At 39.5% G+C, this 21,470-nt stretch overlaps 1 protein-coding gene across 9 annotated transcripts in view; it reads right to left on the bottom strand.

Annotated features, from left to right (window-relative positions):
* The window catches only part of fmnl2a (formin-like 2a), a 240,933-nt gene that overhangs the window by 44,282 nt on the left and 175,181 nt on the right, over positions 1–21,470 (bottom strand). For all 9 annotated transcript variants that reach the window (XR_007262411.1, XM_020519188.2, XM_048598572.1 and 6 more), the window contains exons 7-12: positions 20,931–21,039; positions 19,558–19,634; positions 18,117–18,210; positions 7,624–7,698; positions 4,006–4,116; positions 2,123–2,272 (exon numbers count right to left, since the gene is read on the bottom strand). Coding sequence is in view for 8 of the 9 variants with exons in the window: in XM_020519188.2 (XP_020374777.2) it covers positions 2,123–2,272; positions 4,006–4,116; positions 7,624–7,698; positions 18,117–18,210; positions 19,558–19,634; positions 20,931–21,039 (616 nt within the window). In the remaining variant the exon portion in view is untranslated. The remainder of the gene's footprint in view (positions 1–2,122; positions 2,273–4,005; positions 4,117–7,623; positions 7,699–18,116; positions 18,211–19,557; positions 19,635–20,930; positions 21,040–21,470) is intronic.

The raw sequence follows: 21,470 nt of genomic DNA, 5'->3' as shown, positions 1-21,470 counted from the left end.
TCCGCCTACCCCTCTCTCCCTATTTATTTCAGAACCCCTTTCCCCTCCCCCATTTCTGAAGAAGGGTCGAGACCCGAAATGTCTGCTTTCCTGCTCCTCTGATGCTGCTTGGCCTGCTGTGTTCATCCAGCTCTACACCTTGTTGTCCGAAATCTAGCTGTGTTTGTTGGAGATCAATCATCTTGGCTTAAAGTTGTTGTTGAAGGGCACTGTTTGAGACTCAAACATCTTCATCAGCACCTTTTCCTCCATCACAAAAGGGAAAAGTAAAGCTAATTAATTGGGCAAGAGCAATTTCAATGCAATGTGAAGGGATCTGACTCAGGTAAACTGAAATCAAAGACAAGAGAATCAGTAACAGACCTATGGGCTGCCTTTGAAAATGACATGGTTTGGGTACATTTGGCGTATAGACAAACAAGAAGGAAAGCCAGAGCTACCTGAATGGAAAAACGGATACAGAGCAAGACAAAGCAGATAAAGGGCATAGATGACAAGGTAAGATTTGAAAATAAAAGTGAAAGCTATAAGAAAACCAGAAAGAATGAGAAGAGACCAACAGCTAGAATAAGACAGAATCTAAAAGTCTTTCCAAATATATAATTAATAAGAGATTCATAAAAGAAGTAGGCCAATTGCAGACAAAAAAGGGCTTTATACATGGAGCCAGAGGGCATGGCTAAGGTATTAAATTAGTACTTTGCATTTGTCTTTACTAAAAAGGTGCAGCCAAAGACCACTGATGTTTGCATCTCATTCAGTGCCATTCATAACTCTCAGGTACTGGAACAGTCCATGTCTGCCTGCATAGATGACACTCAGGCTTGGGCTGGTAGATGGTAAAGTAATATTTATGCCACAGAAGTGCCAGAAAATGAACACCTGCAACACAAGAGATTCTAACCACCTCCCCTTGATATTCAACATCATTAGCATCTATGAATTCTTCCATCAACTGCTTAGTGATTATCACTGATCAGCAATTGAACTAGTCGAGCTATATAAAGAGTGTGTCAACAAAAGTAGATCGGATGCTGGAAATTCCGTGACAAATAGCTCACCTCCAGCTCCTCAGAGCCTGTTTACCATCTACAGTGCATGTATGAGGAGTGTGATGGAATACTCTCTACGTGGTTGGATGACTGCAGCTCCAACAAAACTCAAGAAGCTTGAAACCATCCAGGACAAAGCAGCCCAAATGGTTGGATCTCATCCACCACTTTTAATATTCGCTTCTTCCACCACCAAGGCACAGCAGCAGTAGTGTGTACCATGTACAAGACGTACTGTGGCAACTCATCAAGGTCACTTTTACAGAATCTTCTAATCCCACAATCCCTGGCACCTGAAAGTATCAGGGCAGCTAATGCCTGGGAACTCCACCTGAAACTCCACCTCCAAGCCACACTCCATCCTGAGTTGGAACTATATCACTGTTACTTCACTTGGTCAAATACCTTCAACTCCCTTCCTACCAACACTGTGGGTGTACACACGACACAGCAGATACCTGCAAATAGTTTCCCAAGTGCAATTAGTGATAGGCAATAAACACTGACTTCGTCCACATCCCATGAATGAATAAAAAAGTTAATTTTGAACATCAGTCACTGGTGTCAAGTGTGCCAATTTGTACACCTGTAAGGTCTTATGAACAGCAAATAATCAATTTGTATTCATTTGACTGACGGTTCAGAGAGAGTCTGGTTATGATTATTTTATTCACTAAATAAGATCTAATGCTTTAAAAAAAGACGTATCTACCAAACACCACAAGTCATAACCACATCTGACAAAACTGACAGGTTAATCTGCACTACAAAATATTCTTTGAAGTCCTGAAGAGATTCAATTATCAAAATGATAACAACATCACAGATGTCTACTTATTGTGGTATTCTGCACTAGGCAAATCCTTTGCATTATTATTATCCAGTAATAAAGCTATCATTCTACCTTTGCACCCTAACCTGGTTAGCAGTTAACTGATTCTGAAATTATTTCCTAGTACTTCAAAACAAAATTAATTATTTTATGGCTGCAACTAATGATTAAATGCACTTTTTAAAAACCACAGTGATTGGGCACTGCAGTTTAGTTGAAAATTTAAAGCAATGGTTACATGAGAAATGTTTTCTTCCAGTTCTTCCACTCTCTCTAAGGCAGCATTCTTTGTTTCGGCATCTTCAAGTAAAGCACCCACATCAAAGACATTGTCCAAGTAGGCTTGTATCTGCACCTGCAGTTTGTCACTCTCTGTGTTTTTCAGTTTCTAAATAAAAAAGACAATTTTTCAACATTACACTTGCAGCAAGTTATCAAGCTACTTTAAAAAGTGGAAAATAGAGTAGTATAAAGTCACTGGAATTAGATAGTGTAATAAGCTGTTCGTATTTTTGTAGACTACACTACCATCTCTCCTCGGCTTTATGATGTACTGAATTTATATTTTTGAGAGAGATTTAATAGGGAATTATAGGGCATTTTCTACTATTTGCATTCCATTTCAATATTAAACACTCCTACAGTCTATGTGATTCCCCCAGTTTTGATCTCTCTGTCATATCAGTTTTGACGATGCCCATCTTCCATATCAATGCTTTCTGATGTATTTTCCTTCTAATCAGTTAAGTGTAGGATGCTGCACTTAGCAGGAAGAATAAAGAGTCCTTGGAAAATAAAATCTAATTATGGCACAAAGGGATGATGGGTAAGGGGAGTGCATATACACAATTCATTAAAATTCATGGCACAAGCTATTAACACCATTAGAGAGTGCTCACTTCTGGTGGGATAACATCAAAAAGCAAAGAATTATGTTAAGTTTGTTTAGCACCTTCGTTAGACCAAACTTAGAGAATGGTGAGCATATTAAAAAATGAATATAGAGGGGCTGGATATGGTTCCAGGAGAACACCAGAATGAAGAGGTATATGTCTATCAGGAAAGACTGAACAGGTTGACTTCCTTCACTAACAGGAAAAAGAAATGGCTTGAGGAGACGTGATTGTGCAAGAGGCATAGATGTGCTTAAGGAGACTAGTGGGGCTGAATGGCCTGATATTGTGCAGTATATTGCAGGTAATTTTGGAGAAATGGGAGATTCCCTTGAATATCCACTCTCAATCTATTTTCAGGTTGTATTAATGCTTGAGCTACAACCCTGGACAAAACAGTATAAAATGTAAATAGAGATAGTAGGAACTGCAGATGCTGGAGAATCTGAGACAACAAGGTGCAGGGCTGGATGAACACAGAGCCTCTCTGCTCCTATGATGCTGCTTGGCCTGCTGTGTTCATCCAGCCCTGCACCTTGTTGTCTCATAAAATGTAAATACCTGCATTTGAGCCAGTAACATCAAATGTTTTGACTTTCAACAGGATATATCCTAATTAATAGAGTAGAACAAAGTGATCTAAAGGATGACTGTTCTTCTATCTGTTTTCCAGCATATCCAAAGTTTCAGACAACTTTAGGTCAAGCCTTCCTTACTCAGATTGTTCATTTGATCCATAAGTTACAGTGAGATAGCACACATAATAATTCACAATAGCTTTCTTTACATAATTCCAAATCTTCTATATCACACTCCATAGTAAATAACATAATTTCTTCTTTAGGCAATTAAGTTATTGCCACATCTTCTCTATTCCCTTTTGAATTTTTAGAATATGGACTTTTCTTGCATTATTCATTTATTTACACTACTAACAGATTCTGAGGTAAACTGGCATCCAAGATTGGGCCAATAGAAATTAAATTGACTTGTGTCAGGTAAAGGCAATATCTGCTGCAAAAGCCATCAAACTTAATACTAAGAAATATAATCTTGAAACTTCAAAATCAGTTTTTCTCTAAGAAATCCATTCTAAATTCACAGATATTCATCTTGCTCAAAACCAGTAATTCGTTATTGTGAAGAAAAACAAAATGGATTCTGGATGAGGAAATGGAATAATGTCGTGAAACAACTTGCACTGGTTACTAAGTGAAGGAATACCCACATCCAGATATTCATCCAGTCCTAGTTTGGTGAACTCGTATTGGAGATGCACTCGGAAATTCATATCCTCTACAGAATGGACCACGATGTTAATAAACTGCATACAGGCCACCTAGAAGCAAAAGAAGATTAAAAAAAAATTACAACCGGTAGAATTATCTCTTCAGACATTCAACTGATAAAATAGAAAGCATACCTTCATCCTATAATAACTAAATTTTCACTTTGAATTGAAAACCGTTTAATCCAACTTAGTAATGTAATAATAACTCAAAGCACTTGTCAGTTATAATGATTTGGTTTTTGTTTTAAAAACTGCGTTAACATCAATGACAATGAGTGCTTTTATCTTGAGAACAACTACATTCTCTGAAACAACCTGTTGAATATTTTCGCAGAATCAGGAGAACATCAGTAAAACATTAAAACCGCAAGGTCTTTGAAGTGCAAATTGGTGTGTATTTGTCTGGAATGATTTGGTTAAGAAAACCTTTAGGAATAAAATTGCAGTCCTAGGCATATGGTAAAATAATAACTACAGGTGTTACTCAAAGACCCACTGTTTTATTAGTCATTTTAACTATTATGCCTAAACTCTAATCACAGAGATAAAGAGACATTTGAGCTCAGGAGAGGACGCAGAAGAGATCTCCCATTCCCACCAGCGTGTGAAAAGCTTGTTGAAAGTCTTCATTTTCAACCAAGAATGTAGGTTACCTTAGAGAGGTTAATAACCCAATAAATGAAGTAAAAAGTTTATTTGGAATTCGGTTCCTTCCATTATATTAATGACAATGGTCAGAAGTTTGAACAATAAAGGAAATGGTGCCATGATGCAGAGTTACAGAGCATTTTACATCAAGGAACTCCAGTATCACAGATTTATGTTTCAATGTTTTATCAGCTAATTCTCAGAAAGAAATATTATTCACATTGCAACCTTCTTCATTTCAATGCAGCAAATAGCTGTGGTTTGTGGTACAGATATAAATAGTCTCCACATCATTCAATCATTTTATCCAACAGCAGTTTTTCTTTCCCCTCTTTGAGCCCACAGCAGAGGGTTCTCATTGATCCCCACCAAATTCTGACCATTTTCTACACATTAACAGTTTAAACATTGTAAACCAGTGGATCAGATCTAAACTCTGCAGTCCTGCCAAATCCAAATATGGAGTACAGTGGACAATTAAACTCTAATAGGAAGAGAATGATTCATGAACATGCCCATCCTCAAAGATGATGAAGCCAGTTCTTCAATGGTAAGGACAAGGCTGAAGCTTCAGCCAGAAATGTCTATCAGATGATCCAACTCAGTCTCCACTTGAGGTCCCAGCTTCACAGATTCCATTTTCAGACAATTTCATTCATTCCATAGCAGGTCAAGAAACAGCTGATTGCACTGGATACAGCAAAATATACAGATCCTGACAATATCCTGACTGTTATTCCGGTGCTCCAGAATAAGCCACTTCCCTCATCAAGTTACTCTAGTACAGTTACAAAACTGGCATCAACTCAACAATATATTAAATTGCCGAGGTACTCCATGACCATGAAAAGCAGGAAAAGAAATCTAAGCCAGCTAAATACCACTCCATCTGTCTACTGCCAATCATCGGGATATGAAGGTGCTGGTGTTGGACTGGGGTGGATGAAGTCAGAAGTCACAGGACACTAGGTTTTAGTCCAACAGATTTATTTGAAATCACAAGCTTTTGGAGCGCTGCTCTTTCACCCTGTTGATGCTCTGAGAATTTGTGATTTCACATAAACTTGTTGGACTATAGCCTGGTGTTGTGTAACTTCTAACTTTGTCAATCATGAGCAAAGTGATGGAAGGTGTCATCAACAGAGTTATCAAGCAGCACACGCCCAACAATAACCCGCTCATTGATTTTGGATTCCACCAAGGCCACTTGGCTTTGACCTCATTATGGCCTTGTTCAAACATGGAAGAAAACAACAGAATTCAAGAGATGAGGTGAGAGGAGTGACTGCTCTCGAAACCATTTTTCCCAAGAATGATATTGAGGAGCCTTAGTAAAATTGAAGTCAGTGGAAATCAAAGGCAAAATGGGCCCATACATTACACAAAAGCAGACAACTGCATTTCTTCAACTTTAATCATCTCAGAAATTCCTCAGCGTAGTGTCCAACCATCTTCAGCTGCTCCATCAATGACCATCCCTCCATCAAAAAGTCCAAAGTGGAGCTAATTGTACAATGTTCAGCATAATTCACGACTTCTCAGGTGCTGAAGTAGCCAATATCTACATGGAGAAAGACCTGGACAAAATCCAGGCCTGCGCTGATAAATGGCAAGTAACATTCATACAACACGAGTGCCAGGCAATAATCATTTCCAACAAGAGATAATTTAACTATCTCCCCTTTACATTCAGTGACATTACCATCACTGAATCCGCCACTGTTAACATCCTGGACGTTATCATTACTGTGGCTACAGTTCAGAGCAGGTCAGAAGCTGAGAATTCTGAAAAAAAGCTGATATCCCAATTAAAAGATTTACAAGGCACAAGTCAGGAATATGATGGATTACCATCTGAAGAGACGTGGCATAGTAGCTGATTTTCCTCCGTATGCCATGGTGTGATACTTATACTCGATCCCTTAACATACGAATGAGACATGAGCCCCACTGAAGAATTCATTGAACTTTTATTTCAGCACCTGATATCTACATATCACCACAACCACAAGCACTTGCATATCTGGGTTCAAGTTTAGTAATTTATTGTACTGAAACATGCTTCTCCCTCAGCATAAGGTGGAGACTGAAACCTTGCTACATCATGTCACATGTCAGCACGTGATAACACCATGAGCAAGTCCCTTAAAGGAAAAGTACATATCTATTGTGAGGCATAACACAACAGTCTCCACCAACCCAGATGAGAGCAGGTCTAACAACAGTCAAAAAAGGTCAATATCATCCAGGACAGAAAAGCCTACTTAATCGAAACCCCATCCACACTAACTCTTAAATATTCCTTAAACATTCATTCCCTTCACACAGTTGCAGAGTGCAACAGTATGTACCAAGTATAAAATGTACTGAAACAACTTGCCAAGTTTTCTTCAAAAGCACCTCCAAAACCCATGAGTTCTACTACCAAGAAGAAGACAGGGACACCAGACGCAAACCACACACCATGCTGATTTGGAACAATATTGTTGCTCTTTCACTATCACCCAGTCAAAATCCTGAAACTCCTCTAACAGGGTGCACTTAACCACAGGGACTGCAGCCATTCTAGAACCTGGCTCACCACCACATTGTTTTGGGGAATTAGGAAGGGTAATAAATACAAACTTTGTGAGATACACCCATAAATTATCCATTAATGATAAAAAAAAGTTGCAATGTTGCATAGATTCAAAAGAAAAATAATGCATTATTAAGCAAAAAAAAAGTTGAGATGCCTGAAGATAAAGTTTATAACTATAACCTCACAGACATTGACTAGTGCAACATTTTGCTAATTACGTATATCCACTGTGGATATCAGCATAGGAAATTCACCTGGAGGGTTAATACGTTGTGACAAAGAACTGATGAAGGGTGTAAGATTCATTAAGTTCATCTATTGCTTACCATGAAGTCAATGTTATTGTCTTCATTTCGAAAGTGTTCCATTAGCTTTTCAAATCGATGCTTTTCACCACACACCTGAGGCGAAATAGAAAGAGAAAAAATTTAAACATTCGGAAGCCCAAAACAGTAATACCATTCCATTTAAACACTAGGGGGTGCTCTATGTACAGATTATGAATCATTTTAATGGTCAGGTTGGCAGCATACAGCAATGATACCCACTATAATTTTCTCTAAGTGTTGGTAAATGAACTGGGAAATAATAGTTATTTCTCTCAAATATACAAATAAATGGTCAGACAGCACACAATCTGCACAGTTGGTTTGCTGGTGCTATGTAATCTAGCTATGCTTCTGCTTCTAAACCTAGGAGGTAACCTCAAATATCTCTTCATTGGGAATTATAATTCCAAGCTTGGTGCTTTCCAAAAAAAAAAATCAAATTGTGTGATTTGCATGGCAAGGAGATGCAAGGGCTTCTGAATGAGCAGAAGGTGGAAGTCTCCCAGTTCTGTGTTGCCAAGGTAACAGGAAGAGGTTGCTTCCAAGCTTCCAAGGCCTGTATTGTTTGTAAGTCTGTGGCTAGAGACTTTAGGTTCTCACTCTCCAGCTGACAATAATGAGGTTTCACAGGAGAGAAAGGCAAGTCTTTGGATCTCAGGCCCAAGACATTCAAGGCAAGTCAGACAAATTAACACATGACTATCCATGCTTAAGAACAGCTGAGACAAATATATGCATCATGAAAAATTAGGTTGGGGGAGGCCTTCAAAAATATTTTGATAAACTGCAAAATGTCCCCTAAACCAATGGTTCATTTTGGGGAAATACTAAGTGAAAAGAAATTATAGTATAGTTAAGGTAAATTAACTTATTGAGCTACAGAACTGATAAAATTCTAATTTGCATATTCTTAATTATGTGGTAACTACGATATTCATTTTTTGCAACAATGCTTTAGTCTCATTTATCAGGAATCATTCTTTGTAGGTTACTAATTTTTCTCCTCTTCCTTGCAGAAGTCACTGACTTCTTATGGTATAGCTGGAAAAGCCTCATAGTCCAGAGCTTTTGCCTACGTCATTGCAACAAAAGTGTAATATGACCATGCATCTTTACAATTCCCTTCATGAGTGTGTGCAGCATTCTTCTCATGTGTTTGGAAACAATATAGAGGTCAAGGAATAAAAACAAAGTGTTGGAGGAGCTCAACAGGGTAACGAGGTAAATGCATGACTCAAAAACTGGTATGGGAGAAACGGGTTTGAATTCATGGGACATTGGTCTCAGTACTGGGTAAAGAGGGAACTGTTCCGATGAGACGGTCTCTACGTGAATGATATTGTGTCCAAAGTCCTGGCAGATCACATAACTAGGACTGTGGAATGGGCTTTAAACAAAATAGTGGTAATAGTGCTAAATCAATGGTAAAGGAGAAGGTAGGTTAGCAGGTTAGCGATAGGGTCGTTTGTTACCCGAAAATAAAAGGAATGGACAGAATGTGTCAATGTCATGTTGTAGGAAAATTTGATAATAGATCAAACTTAAAAGCTTCTTATTTTAGTACACAAAGCATTCGGAATAAGGTAGATGAATTGATAGTGCGAACTGAGGTAAGTGAAGGTCACAAGGACTTTAAACAAGTTGGCCAGCAGGTAGGCGGGGTGCAGAGGGTGAGGTGAAGGAAAGCGAGGGCAGTGGTGGTGGTGGTGGTTCAGAGCTCTGGACTGGTCATTAACGTTTTCAGAACAAGTAATAGGTCGAAGTGTTTGGAACGGGTCAGGAACTAAATTCAGACACAACAGGTAAGGGGAAAACTATGAGAAGGAGGGCAGTCAACACAGGGCTGATGGTGTTGCACTCAAATGCACGCAGCATACAAAGCAAGGTAAATGAGCTTGTAGTGCAGATTGAAATTGGTCAATATGATGCTTTGGGTATCACAAAGACATGGTGGCAAGAGGATCAAGGCTGACAACTAAACATCGAAAGATACCTGTCCTATTGAAAGGTGGATGGGCAGAGGGTGTGAGTAAGAAATGAAATTAAATTGAAAGAAAGAAAGGATCGGAAGGTGTAAAATCTGTGAGGGTAGAGTTGAGGAAAGATTAAAGACAAAAGACTCTGATGGGAGTTATGTACCAGTCTCCGAGCAGTAGGCAGGGTTTGAAGCACAAGGTATATCAGGAGATAGAAAAGTTAAGTAAGAAAAGCACTATTACAATATTCACAAGGGACTTCAAAATGCAGGTGAAGTGCGAAAATCAGGTTGCTAGCAGATCCCATGAAAAGGAATTTGTGAATGTCTACAAGACAGCTCGTGGAAGAGCCCATGAGGGAACTGATAATTCTGGATCTGGTGATGTGTCATGGAGGCAGACTTGATTAGGGAGCTGAAGGTGAAGGAATCCCTGGGAACACTGACTCTCCAACAATAGAATTCACCCTGCAATTTGAGCGGGAGAAAAGCTTGAATCCGACGTAATAGTATTACAATCAAGTAAAGGTAATTACAAAGACATGAGGGAGGTGCTGACAAGAATTGATTGGAAGGGGAGCCCAGCAGGGAAGATCTGGGGATAATTTGGGAGACGCAACAGAAATTCATGCCAAGAAAGAAGAAACATACCAAGGGGAGGATGAGGCAATCATGGCTAACAAGGGAAGCCAGGGAGAGAAAAAAAAGCAAAAGACATACAATGTAGAAGAAGTTAGTGAGAAGCCAGAGGATTTGGAAGCCTTTTAAAAACCAGCTAAAGAAGACAACCAAAAAAGCAGTAAGATGGGAGGAGATGAAATAGGAGAATAAACTAGCTAGTAATATAAAAGACGATTGCAAGAGGTAAGGGAGAGGGAAGAGTGGACATTGGACCGTTGGGAAATGAGGCTAGAGAAGTAATAATGGGGAGCAAAATGATGGAGGAACTGAATAGGTACTTAGTATCTGTTTTCACAGTGAGGACTCAGCAACATACCAGAACTTCCAGAGAGGTAGGTAGGTGTGTGTGTGTGTGTGTGTAACAGTTCAGTGGCCATCACAAAGGAGAAGATGCTGGGCAAGCTTAAAGGTCTGAATGTAGATAAATCAGATGGATTACACCCCAGGGTTCCAAAGGGGATAGCTAAGGAGATTCAGGAGGCATTGGTGGTGTTATTTCAGGGACATCTGCAGTCAGGGATGGTCCCAGAGGACAAGAAGACAGCTAATATAGCACCCCTGTTTAAGAAAGAAGGAAGACAGAAGCCAGTAGGATTTTATAGTGTTACTAAGGACGAGATTGCCAAGTGCTTGGAAGTGCACAGTAAAATAGGACTGAGTCAGTGCGCCTTTGTCAAAGGAAGGTGACACATGACAGATCTGTTTAGAACTCTTTGAAGAAGTAACAAGCAAGTTAGACAAGGGAGAGTCATTGGACGAGATGTACTTGGATTTCCTGAAGGCCTTTGACAAGGCGCTGCACAGGAGAATGTTAAATAAGTTAAGCCCCTGGTGTTAGGAGCAAGGTACTGGCATAGATAAAGGATTGTCTGACTTGCAGAAAGCAGAGAGTAAGGATAAAGGACCCTTTTACAGGATGGCAGCTGGTGACTATTGGAGTTCCTCAGGGGTCAGTGTTGGGACCTCAACTATTCACATTATACGTTAACGTGACGGAACTGAGGGCATTGCTGCCGAGATGGCAAATGACACAAAAATAGATGGAGGGACAGGTAGTGTTGAGGAAGTGGCTAGGAGAGTAGGCAAAGTAGCAGGAACTGAAATACAATGTAGGAAGGTGTGAGGTTATGCATTTTGGTTGGAAGAATCGAGGCACAGACATTTTTTTAAATGGGAAAAGGATTCATAAATATGAAGCACTTAGGAGTCCAGTTCAAGATTCAGCTGGCAGTTAGGAAAACAAATGCAATTAGCATGTTAGTATTCATTTCAAGAGGGCTAGAATACAACAGCAGAGATGTATAAGGCTCTGGTCAGACACATTTGTAATATCGTGAGCAGTTTTGAGCCCCATATCTAAGGAAGGATGTGCTGATGTTGGAGAGGTCCACAGGAGGTTTACAAGAATTAGCCTGGGGATGAAGGACTTGTCATATGTAGCGGTTTAGGTCTCAGGGTCTGTACTTGATGGGAGTTTAGAAGGATGAGGAGGGATCTCACTGAAACTTACAGAATACTGAGAGGCCTGGATAGAGTGGACTTGGAGAACTAGTACTAGTAGGAGAGACTAGGACCCAACGGCACAGCCTCAGAGCGAAGGGGCGACCTTTAAGAACTAAGATGAGCAAGAATTTCTTCAGCCAGAGGGTAGTTAATCTGTGGAATGTATTGCCACAGAAGGCTTTGGAGGCCAAGTCATTGAGACAGAGAAAACTACGTTCTTGATTAGTAAATGGATCAAGAGTTATGGGGAGAAGGCAGGAGAATGGGGTTGAGAAATATATTAGCAATGATTGAATGGTGGAGCAGACTGAATGGGCCGAATGGCCTAATTCTGCTCCTATATGGTCTTTATGGTCTTATGGTCCAGCATAGAGATCAAGATCTATTTGGGATTTGGACCAGCAAATGCCAGTTTAGGGTGACTCTATTCCGAGGGTCACTGGACCTGAAACGTTAACTCTGATTTCTCTCCACAGATGCTGCCAGACCTGCTGAGCTTTTCCAGCAATTACTGTTTTTGTTTCTGATTTCCAGTATTCACAGTTCTTTCAGTTTTTATAAGAAGACTCTGAAGTCGGATGAGAAGGAAAACCTTCATTTGCTAGTGGGAGAAGCCAGGGCTACCTTGTCTACACTGGGCTGCCTAGAATTTGCTGCATCTGCAGAAAATCTGGCCACAATGTGACAAAATGCAGCACTGTCATCTGTAAGAACTGCAAGCAGGAAGGAGATCAGACAAAGGACACAAGCAGACTATGCGCTACAACCTGTGTGGTGAGATAGACCACTTATACTAATGCACAAAGCACCACCTCAACTGTAAGCAGGCAGCATGAACCAGCGAGGGACATGCAGACAAAACAGTAAGCACAACTATCACAAAGGAGACCTCCATCTACCAAGCCCTCCACGGAAGAGAATGGGACAGAGAACACAGAAAAGAACAAGAAAGAAGAAAAAAGCATGTGGAAGCAAACTGCTAAACACCAACATTGTTTCCCAAGCCTCCTAAGCATCAGTGGATCACAAGAACAGAGAACAAGCTAGCAGAGGAAGAGCCAGGGGAGTGGCAGCTCATGGAGAAAATGGAGAAGGAAGGACCAAGAAGGAGCCATGCTAATTCCCAAACTAGTGACAAGAGGAGACTCACTCCCGACACATACAACAGAGGCTGATGCTTTTCAGACAAGGCAGGACAAAGATGACCTCTACAGAATTGGCAGCCGAACACTAAAAAGGAGAGGAAATCCAACCTCCAAATCTTGGAAAAATCAAAGGGGTCGCCACATTCTGACCTCAAAGCAAAGAGGTCAGTGCATCCCAGCTCTCAGAAGGCAGAAGCAAGAATATCTTCAAGGAGAAATAGAGTGGAATAGAGTCCTGAACGTTCATGGCCAGATCCAGCAACATCAGGTAGGTGCTCCTACTACAGTTGGTGGGAGTTAATGACAAAGGGGATCTCCAACAGGTGAAAAGCCAGTGACCCACACCCTGTTCCTGCAGAGGCTTCCAATATCATCAGCACAACACAGAAAATGCTGGAGAAACTCATCAGGTCAGGCAGCATCTGTAGAGAGAGAGAGACAGACAGAGTTAACGCTTCAAGTCTGACATGACTCTTCTCTAGAACGCCAAGATCATCTTCTGGTCTAGATTCTACTTTGTGGTGCAAGATGAGATGTATTCACACTTCTTCTACCAAAGATACACAGAGCTCAGTAATCAGCAGCCTGAAGGAGAAAGCTCACGGTCTGATATACTGAGAATCAGCAAATCTGTTCATGCTGAATTATATGATGTGAACCGGATAGGCAGTGCTGCCCAATGACCTTCCCTTTCGCTATCACACACTGTTGTTGTTATTAGTGGAAAATTCTCGACAAAGCACCAACTTTGGACGAGTTGACCATCAGGTCCGCTGAAAAGTGTAAAACCCTCACAAACGACAGTTTAGTGACTGAGTTGCACTCAATTCTGTAGGACAGGATTTGACCAGATGTGGCAGAAAGTGAATGACAGGATGGCTTTGACTGGCAACTTGTCAAAATCCATGCAGAAAGGCAACATTATACAAGCAGAACGGGGGGAAAGGGGGCGGAAATAAGAAACTGGTGGCCCATTTCACTTTTTAAAGCAAACCACTAAATTCCGTCCAAGCTCACTGTCAAATGAGTCAAGATTGCCCTGGATCCACTGTACTCAGCCCTACAGCGTACTCAGCAAAGATCTCTGATAACTTTACATTACGTGGGTAAGGTGCATGACAGGGAGTGCTCATCTGCCTCATGAGCTTGGACCAGGAAAAGGTCTTTGACAGAAGATCATTCATCTCCATGAGGGAAGTGCTCAGCCTACCAGGCTTTGGGGATTGGACCCAATGTTCCATACAAACATCAGTAAGGCAGTTTCAATTGGATATCAGAAAGCTTTCCAATCAAATCTGGAATCAGAGGTGAACTTTCACTCTGTCCTATTTGTGTTTTGATCCTTATATTGAAATATTGATCCTTATGACAAGTCTATCAGGAAGGAGGAAGATAGAGGAGTGGTGACAATCCCAGGCACTGGAAGCACTTGGGTCAAAGTTTCTACTGTCAGTGCACCACGATAAACATTTGTGACCAGTACAAACTGGCCGTGGGAACCATGTTTTTGACTGAGCAACTAATCCTTTGATCCCTGCACCCTCAGATCAGACTACCTGATGTTATTTTGAATATTAGTCAGGTCCCCAGAACCTGGAAAAAGTGTGCAACAATAGTAAAATAGAAACTGGGCATTCGAAAGCAATGTTCCTCTCCATTGTGGGTAAGAATCCGGTCATTGATGCACTCTTGGTGTTGCAGTACGTGGCGCAGGACTGACCCATATCCCACTCCTGTGCTGTGGCTATCACCCAAACCTAATCTCCTGCTTTATCTGGAAATCAAAAATGGACCATGTCTGCAAAAACACGATGTACAAATTTCTAAACAAAGCAGGAACATCATATCTAATGTAACCCTCATCCTGATGGCCACTTTTGTGTGTGGCTACATCAGATTGTGCGTAGACCCTTGGAACACAAACACCAACGTGCTGATATCTACCTGTCCCTAGTGTTACAAGGGATGAATCTGGTCAAGTTTCATTTAACTGGAATGTGCCCTAACATCAGCGCCTCATGGAGGAACTGCTGCAAAAAAACACCTTTGACCACGAGTCCACGAGGGAGTGATCCACACAATGTTCTTCGAGACCCTGTGAGAAAGGGAGATGCTGGACCTGTAGGATTGCTTCCAGGGAATACTGTCAAAGCAACTGGCTGAATGCCTCACGACCAGAACTTTCAAGTGAGCATGTAGGTTGGTTGGCAGTGAATAGGACCCTCCCTGTCAGATCTTTCCTGCATGCTGGGAGTCTAAACCGCCCACATGCTGCCCTCGAGGTGGGCTGTGGTGGTGAAGAGGCACACAGTGTAGCTACACATGTCCACCTCTTTCTAGAACGTGACTTTGCAAAGTAGGCCTGGGAAAAGACTCAGATTTTTGTCAAGCTCCAAGTTTTTAAACAGTGACAAAGATTAGGACTCTGTGCTGTACTTCCAGGGATTCACGTGAATCACATAAACATCAGCCAACAAAAAATGACTCCCAGTGCAAAGAGTTGTTCACAACTGAATGTTGCTAGCTGACACATTGCTAAGTCTAGGATGACATATTAAAGGATTTTTGGGGTAGCTGCTGCAAAGGTACAAAGGAAAGATCACTGTCTTAGCATCATTCAGCCATAGTACACTGAGGACTGGAACCTATGAGAAACTCCTTGGGCTATATATCTGACATCTAATGGACACTGTAAATATTGACTACAATTGTAAATGGAGTAAACTACATACAGTATTGAAAGAAACTGAATTGCTTAGCTCTTTACAAAATGACCTGAACAGTTGTGTAATGTACTTAAATAAACCGTGTGTAGCGTAATTTGCATTAAAATCCAGGCGTGGAAAAAAAATTAAAGCAGTTTTCACATGTTGGACAGTAACAATCATTATCAAGCATTTTGCACTGTTTATGTGAACAGATGCTGGGGGGCTGAATTAAATCGTATATAGGCTTAGTACAGATTTACTCTCCATATTAAGGACAGTCTATTTACAAAGCAGTAAGCGGTTAGCTGAGCTCATGGTTCAGCAAAATGCAATGGGTTCATCAATTGTTGTACCACTCTGAATCGCTCACTTTAACTACAAGCCATTGTTTAGTTTAATGCCATGATTTGTTTGATTTTCATAATCGCTACGGTCCGTGAAAGTATGGTACATGCAATTTTGTAATATTCACAAATAAATTAATTTCCATTACGACAGAATTTCCAAATCAAAGAAATGAAGATTATGAAGTGGACTACTTTAGTAACTAGTAATAAATTTAGCAAAACAGTGTTCATAAGCAATCACTTAGGGGAAAGATGTAGAGTTTTGTGACATACTGAATGATTGGTTGAATGTAAGTTTCCTTTGTCCTTTTATCTAATTCCTAAAGCTCATCCCCTCATTTGTTAGTTTTAACCACTTTATGTCCTATTATTTTTATTAATGTTCTTAATTTCTTTGTCGTCATTTCCTCCACGATTATTTATTCTTTAAAATCCAGGTTTTCTTTTAAGTATGCCACTGTGCCATCCCTTGGAAAGGTAATGAGAATTCTAGAAACTTCTGATTGATGAGGCAGTGCCTGCACTATCTGTGTCCAGGATACAAAATTCTTTTAAAAATGGTCCTGCCTAAGGACAAAATCTTCAGTTTGATAGCAAACAAAGTAGTACCATTCTCTACTGATATAGTTCTTAATTTCAGACACCGCCAGTCAGTCGTACTAACAATATATGCTGTGCTCAGAAAACGTGGATCCGCACCTTGTAAAAGTACAGTTGTCTTATTATTTTGCATGTACAACCTAGTGCTTTGCTACATATAAAACTTGAAAAACTGCACTAAATGAACTTACAATTTAGGAACGTAAATGTTGGCTGATCAATTATAGCCTCTTTAGGTCATTCTATGAAAGTTCATGTTCAGCTCCTGGCTCATAAGGTTAACATCCAAAATGAAGGATCCATGAGCCAGTAACACCCCTTTATTTTCATACCATTGCCGTAAGATGAAAATGTATAAAGTATCAAGACATTTTAAAAAGTGGTGCATTTGTAAACCAAAGTGCCTTCTGTTGGAAGTAAACAAAAGACTAACTTGAGAAAGAAGCTTAAACAGCTGACATCTTCAAAGTTTTCGGTTCATGTTTCTTCTTGTGCAGTTTCAACCTGAGCCAATCACAGGATTCTAGGTTCAAGGTGGGAAGGTCCTACTGTATTTATCTCTAGCTGCATTTTTATCCAAGAGTCAACTTGTTTCTTTCTTTACTAGAGAAATAAGAGTCATTATTTATGTGAGCAGTCGGGGCAGAAACCCAGGACCTTCCGAGTATGCAACCTCTGTTGCTGAGGGGAGTGTCCATGCAGCACTCATCAGGGTCACGAGAATACTTTATAAGTAATAGGCTCTAGATATATGGCAGCAGGTTAATGGTGAATGACTGATTCTTTTGCAAATACTCAGTCAACAAATATCTAGGCAAACAGATTGTACCAGGTACTTTCATATTCAAATGAACGGTTTTCCTTAAGGCACTGGTGTCATTCTTTAAATGATATTTGTCACTAGTAAAATTTAGGTGCAAATCTGTCCCATTTCAAAAACTATTCTTTTTTGTGGTTAAAAGACAGACCCAAACCACTTCACAGGTACATTATAAAGCAAAATTAAACACTGAACCATCTTAGGAGATACAGGGTCACTGACAAAATGCTTGGTCAAAGAAATAGATTTAAACGGGCATTTTAAAATAAGAACAAGAAGTAGAAAGGTGAATGAGTCTTGATGGAACTAATGACATTGGCAGTGGAGTGTTGGATGACCTCATGTTTACAGAAGATAGATTGTGGGAGCCCATCAGAATAGCCAAGTCTAGAGGTGACAAAAACACAAATGAGGGTTTCAACAACAGATGGGCTGAGGCAGGGATAAAGTCATGCAATGTTACAGAGGTGGAAAAAGCAGTCCTTATAACGGCATGGATGTGTGGTCAGAAGCTGACTCCAGACTCTGCTAACTCTTACTTTAGAATAAATTGGCAAATTTATAAATATAGGTGTGACATTTATACTTCAAACACAATAGGCTAAGAAATGATGGAAAAAAAAAGCTCCACAGTGTAAAGCAGACATGAATTTTGAAAATAAATTTAAATCATTCCCTTGTTGACTTTTACCAAGAAGAAAGATACCTTACCTCTTTGAAGTTATCAAATGCTAATAAGATTATTTCATGTCCTCCTCTGACAAGACAAACAGCTGCCAGTAGTTCCAAGACAAGAGCCTTTGTCCTACAATAGCAACAAACAAAATCATTAACAGGGCCAGGATAAATAAGGCTCTGGTTACACCAATTCTTTTATACTGGGGATGCCCATAGATGAATGTGTGTGTTGTGCCCACAGATGAATTTCCTGTGTTGTGTGACAATGATGCTCATTAGTGGAATTGTTTAATTGAACTCTGTAAAAATTGTGATTCAGCCTATTTTGTTCGAAAAGGAAAATCCAACATTAGCATGCAATATATCCCATAAAAAATAGATACATATAAACACCTGATAACTTTTCGAGCGATAAGATGCATTTGTGGGAATTTCTGACACCCTTTCAGACCTTCAAGGGGGTCCTGATGGGATCTTTGATGTGGTGAATTCTTGGTAAAATGGGTGCCCAGAGCATTATTAAAGGGCTGACCGCCACTTAAATTGTCTGCTAGTGTTTACTAATTAAGCTACAAGGCATTTTGGTAGATATCATTTATATAATGTCCTTTCCTAAATTGATGAGCTAACTGCAAGTAAACAATTCATTTCTGAAGATTTTAAGTGATACTTAAAAGTATACTAGCTTTTAACATTCACTTGTTGCTGGAGGATAGAAGGGAACTTTTAAAACATTCTGAAAAATAGACATTGTAGGGCATTTTCACAAGCCTTCAGCCACACATTATTAAAATTCATTCAGCTTTCCCTGAGGACTGCAGAGTAAAATAGCGAATGCCGTATGATTTTTGAAAGCACCAAGAAAAAGGAATTGCTTAGTTAGGGACATCTAGCTAGGGGTTCACCCTGTGTCTGCAGGAGTAATGAAGGAAGCCATGAAGCTGTGCAGTTCAGAGAATTAAGGGACATAGAGTGAGTACAGGGCCTCAGGCATTAGGACCTCCAGTGCAACATCTGAGAATCCGTACACACTCTCTTTCTCTCTCTCCCTCTCTCAGTATCTGAGCCATCCTAAAATGTCTGCTATCCATCAACTAGCCCACTCCACACCTTAGTGGCAGTGGATTTGTGGAGCCCACATACACTGTTCCATGAAAATTGCACCTAATCAGTGTCTGAGTACTAAATCTATGTGTTTATTTCACCACCTCCAGCAAAGGTAAAATTACTGTAAGCAGCAATGAGGCAAGAATTGTATGCTAGAATTGGATTTTCAAACAAATGTATACTTTTAGCACAGTGCCCATTTATAACATCTGTTTTCATCCATTCACTTAAATATGACAATAAATATGCAGTTCTTTTCAATTTTACATAAAATTATAATAACTATTCAATCTATTTAATACTGTATGTATTTTTCTAAAATGGTGCTCAGTCACAATGTGTTTTTCAACCGAGAAGGGTGTCTTACCTAGGATTCTTATTGTTCAGACTCAGAGCAATTTCATTAACAGCATGGGGATGTGACATGACCATGTTAAAGCCATACTGCAATGAAAGGATCAAGATCACTATTTGTCCAGAAAATGCTAAAATATGACAAAAGTATAGAGAAACACTTGCAATATCCTACTTCAACATCCAATGCCTCATGATCTTGGTATAATGAGCTGTTATAGAAAGATCATGCATTCCATCTCATTATAAATAGAAGAAAAGTTGCATTATTGTGTTATCAGAGTGTGAATTTCAAAACCCATGTTGCTTATTGTTATAAGTTTCCAGGTGTGGTCATAAAATAGCCACCATTGGAAATTATAACTAACGAGTTGTACAAAGTTTGTCAGTCTCAATTTAAACAGTAGAGTCTGATTGCGCGTCTGATTTAAAATATGTATGAAAATTGGAATGTTCTCCAAGGCAAGAAAGCTTGGTAGTGGATACAGTTTCTGATTATAAATCCTCCTTGCATATCTGTTGCATACGAATTATTGAATAAACATGTTGGACTTTCTGGAAGATGTAAAGATTAATTTCCACATAAAGACATTCTTTCGTCTAAAATTGTAAGTACTTCAAGATATTTTCTCTAGAAAGATTATGACACACTGTTTTTGATTTTCTGATATTTTGAAGACTTTTGGAAAGATGGAAAATTTCCAGGAGTACAGCGGCCAACTCAACCCAAAACCAACAAACATCATTCTCAAGATTCTTTAAATTGGCCTAGATGGTAGCTACACCCTATGCTCGAGATATCTTATTTCAGACTTCTGGATAAAGCTGTCACCACGACACAACCCCTTGGTCATCAGAGATGACTTGCAGTGGAAAATCAACCAGTATTTGAAGCAAATCCATGGTAACATTGAGTAATCAAGCAAATTGATTTAATGGTTACAAACTGGACTGAGGAAATGGTTAGTAAGTGGGGTTCCAGCAGAGCTCAAAAACAAAACCATCAACTTTCTAAGGATATCATGGAGTCCTTAGACCTGCACGTTTACAAAAAAAACTAACATGATTAACAACATAATGAAATCTGTAAAGAATATTGCAAGTCTGAGGCTGGAAACAACACATCCTAATGTGACATTCAGGTCTAAAATTTACTTGGATGCCCTGTTTTACATAGTTTTATACATATTGATGAAGGCAATTATATTTAGTTTTATGAGAATGCAGACAATAATAAATGAAACGAAACCTCTATTTTGTTTAGTAGGAGTACAAGCTTTATGGCAAATAGGCATAATTATATATTTAAATCTTCTCTGCACTTCTTGTGAGGGCACAGGACCAAGTAGTAAAGTATTAGAACAAAGGAAAATTTGTACCGTGTACCTGATAGTTCATGATTGCACGCAAGCACATGATGCAGACATGAACATCATCTTTCTTGCTCACTAATCTAGAATTCTTCAGCGTCCTTCTGCTTGGTAATGTGTTAAACCTAAAGGAGAGTAATGCAAAGATACTTAGAACATTGAAATTGTGAATATCATGTGCATTTAATAAAACAAAAAAAACCCATAATATATCAGCGCAATATAATGAGCATCAACTAAATTAACAAGGATTGAAAAGTTTCTCTATAACGTTACACCTTCAGGATTCAGACAATAAGAAAGTAGACGACATCATATTATAGCCCTCAGCTAATAGCTCAGTACTTTAAGGCAATATAACCAATATTGACTTCCTAGTGCCACTATGTGTGATTATGACTATGTTTGCTTGAATATACTCGAAAAGACACAATTAAACAAAACAGAAAGAATTTGCAATTCTGGCTTAAGGGTTTTCCTAACTGAAAAAAACTAAAACCATTAAACAAGCATTGATAAAGCCGTTGTTCTTCTACATGTATGATTCCTATTAGTA

Source organism: Rhincodon typus, chromosome 7 (assembly GCF_021869965.1).
Source record: "Rhincodon typus isolate 14 chromosome 7, sRhiTyp1.1, whole genome shotgun sequence".
Classification (NCBI taxonomy): Eukaryota; Metazoa; Chordata; class Chondrichthyes; order Orectolobiformes; family Rhincodontidae; genus Rhincodon; species Rhincodon typus.
Note: the sequence above shows the minus strand (reverse complement) of the source record. Positions and strands in the feature narration are given on the sequence as shown.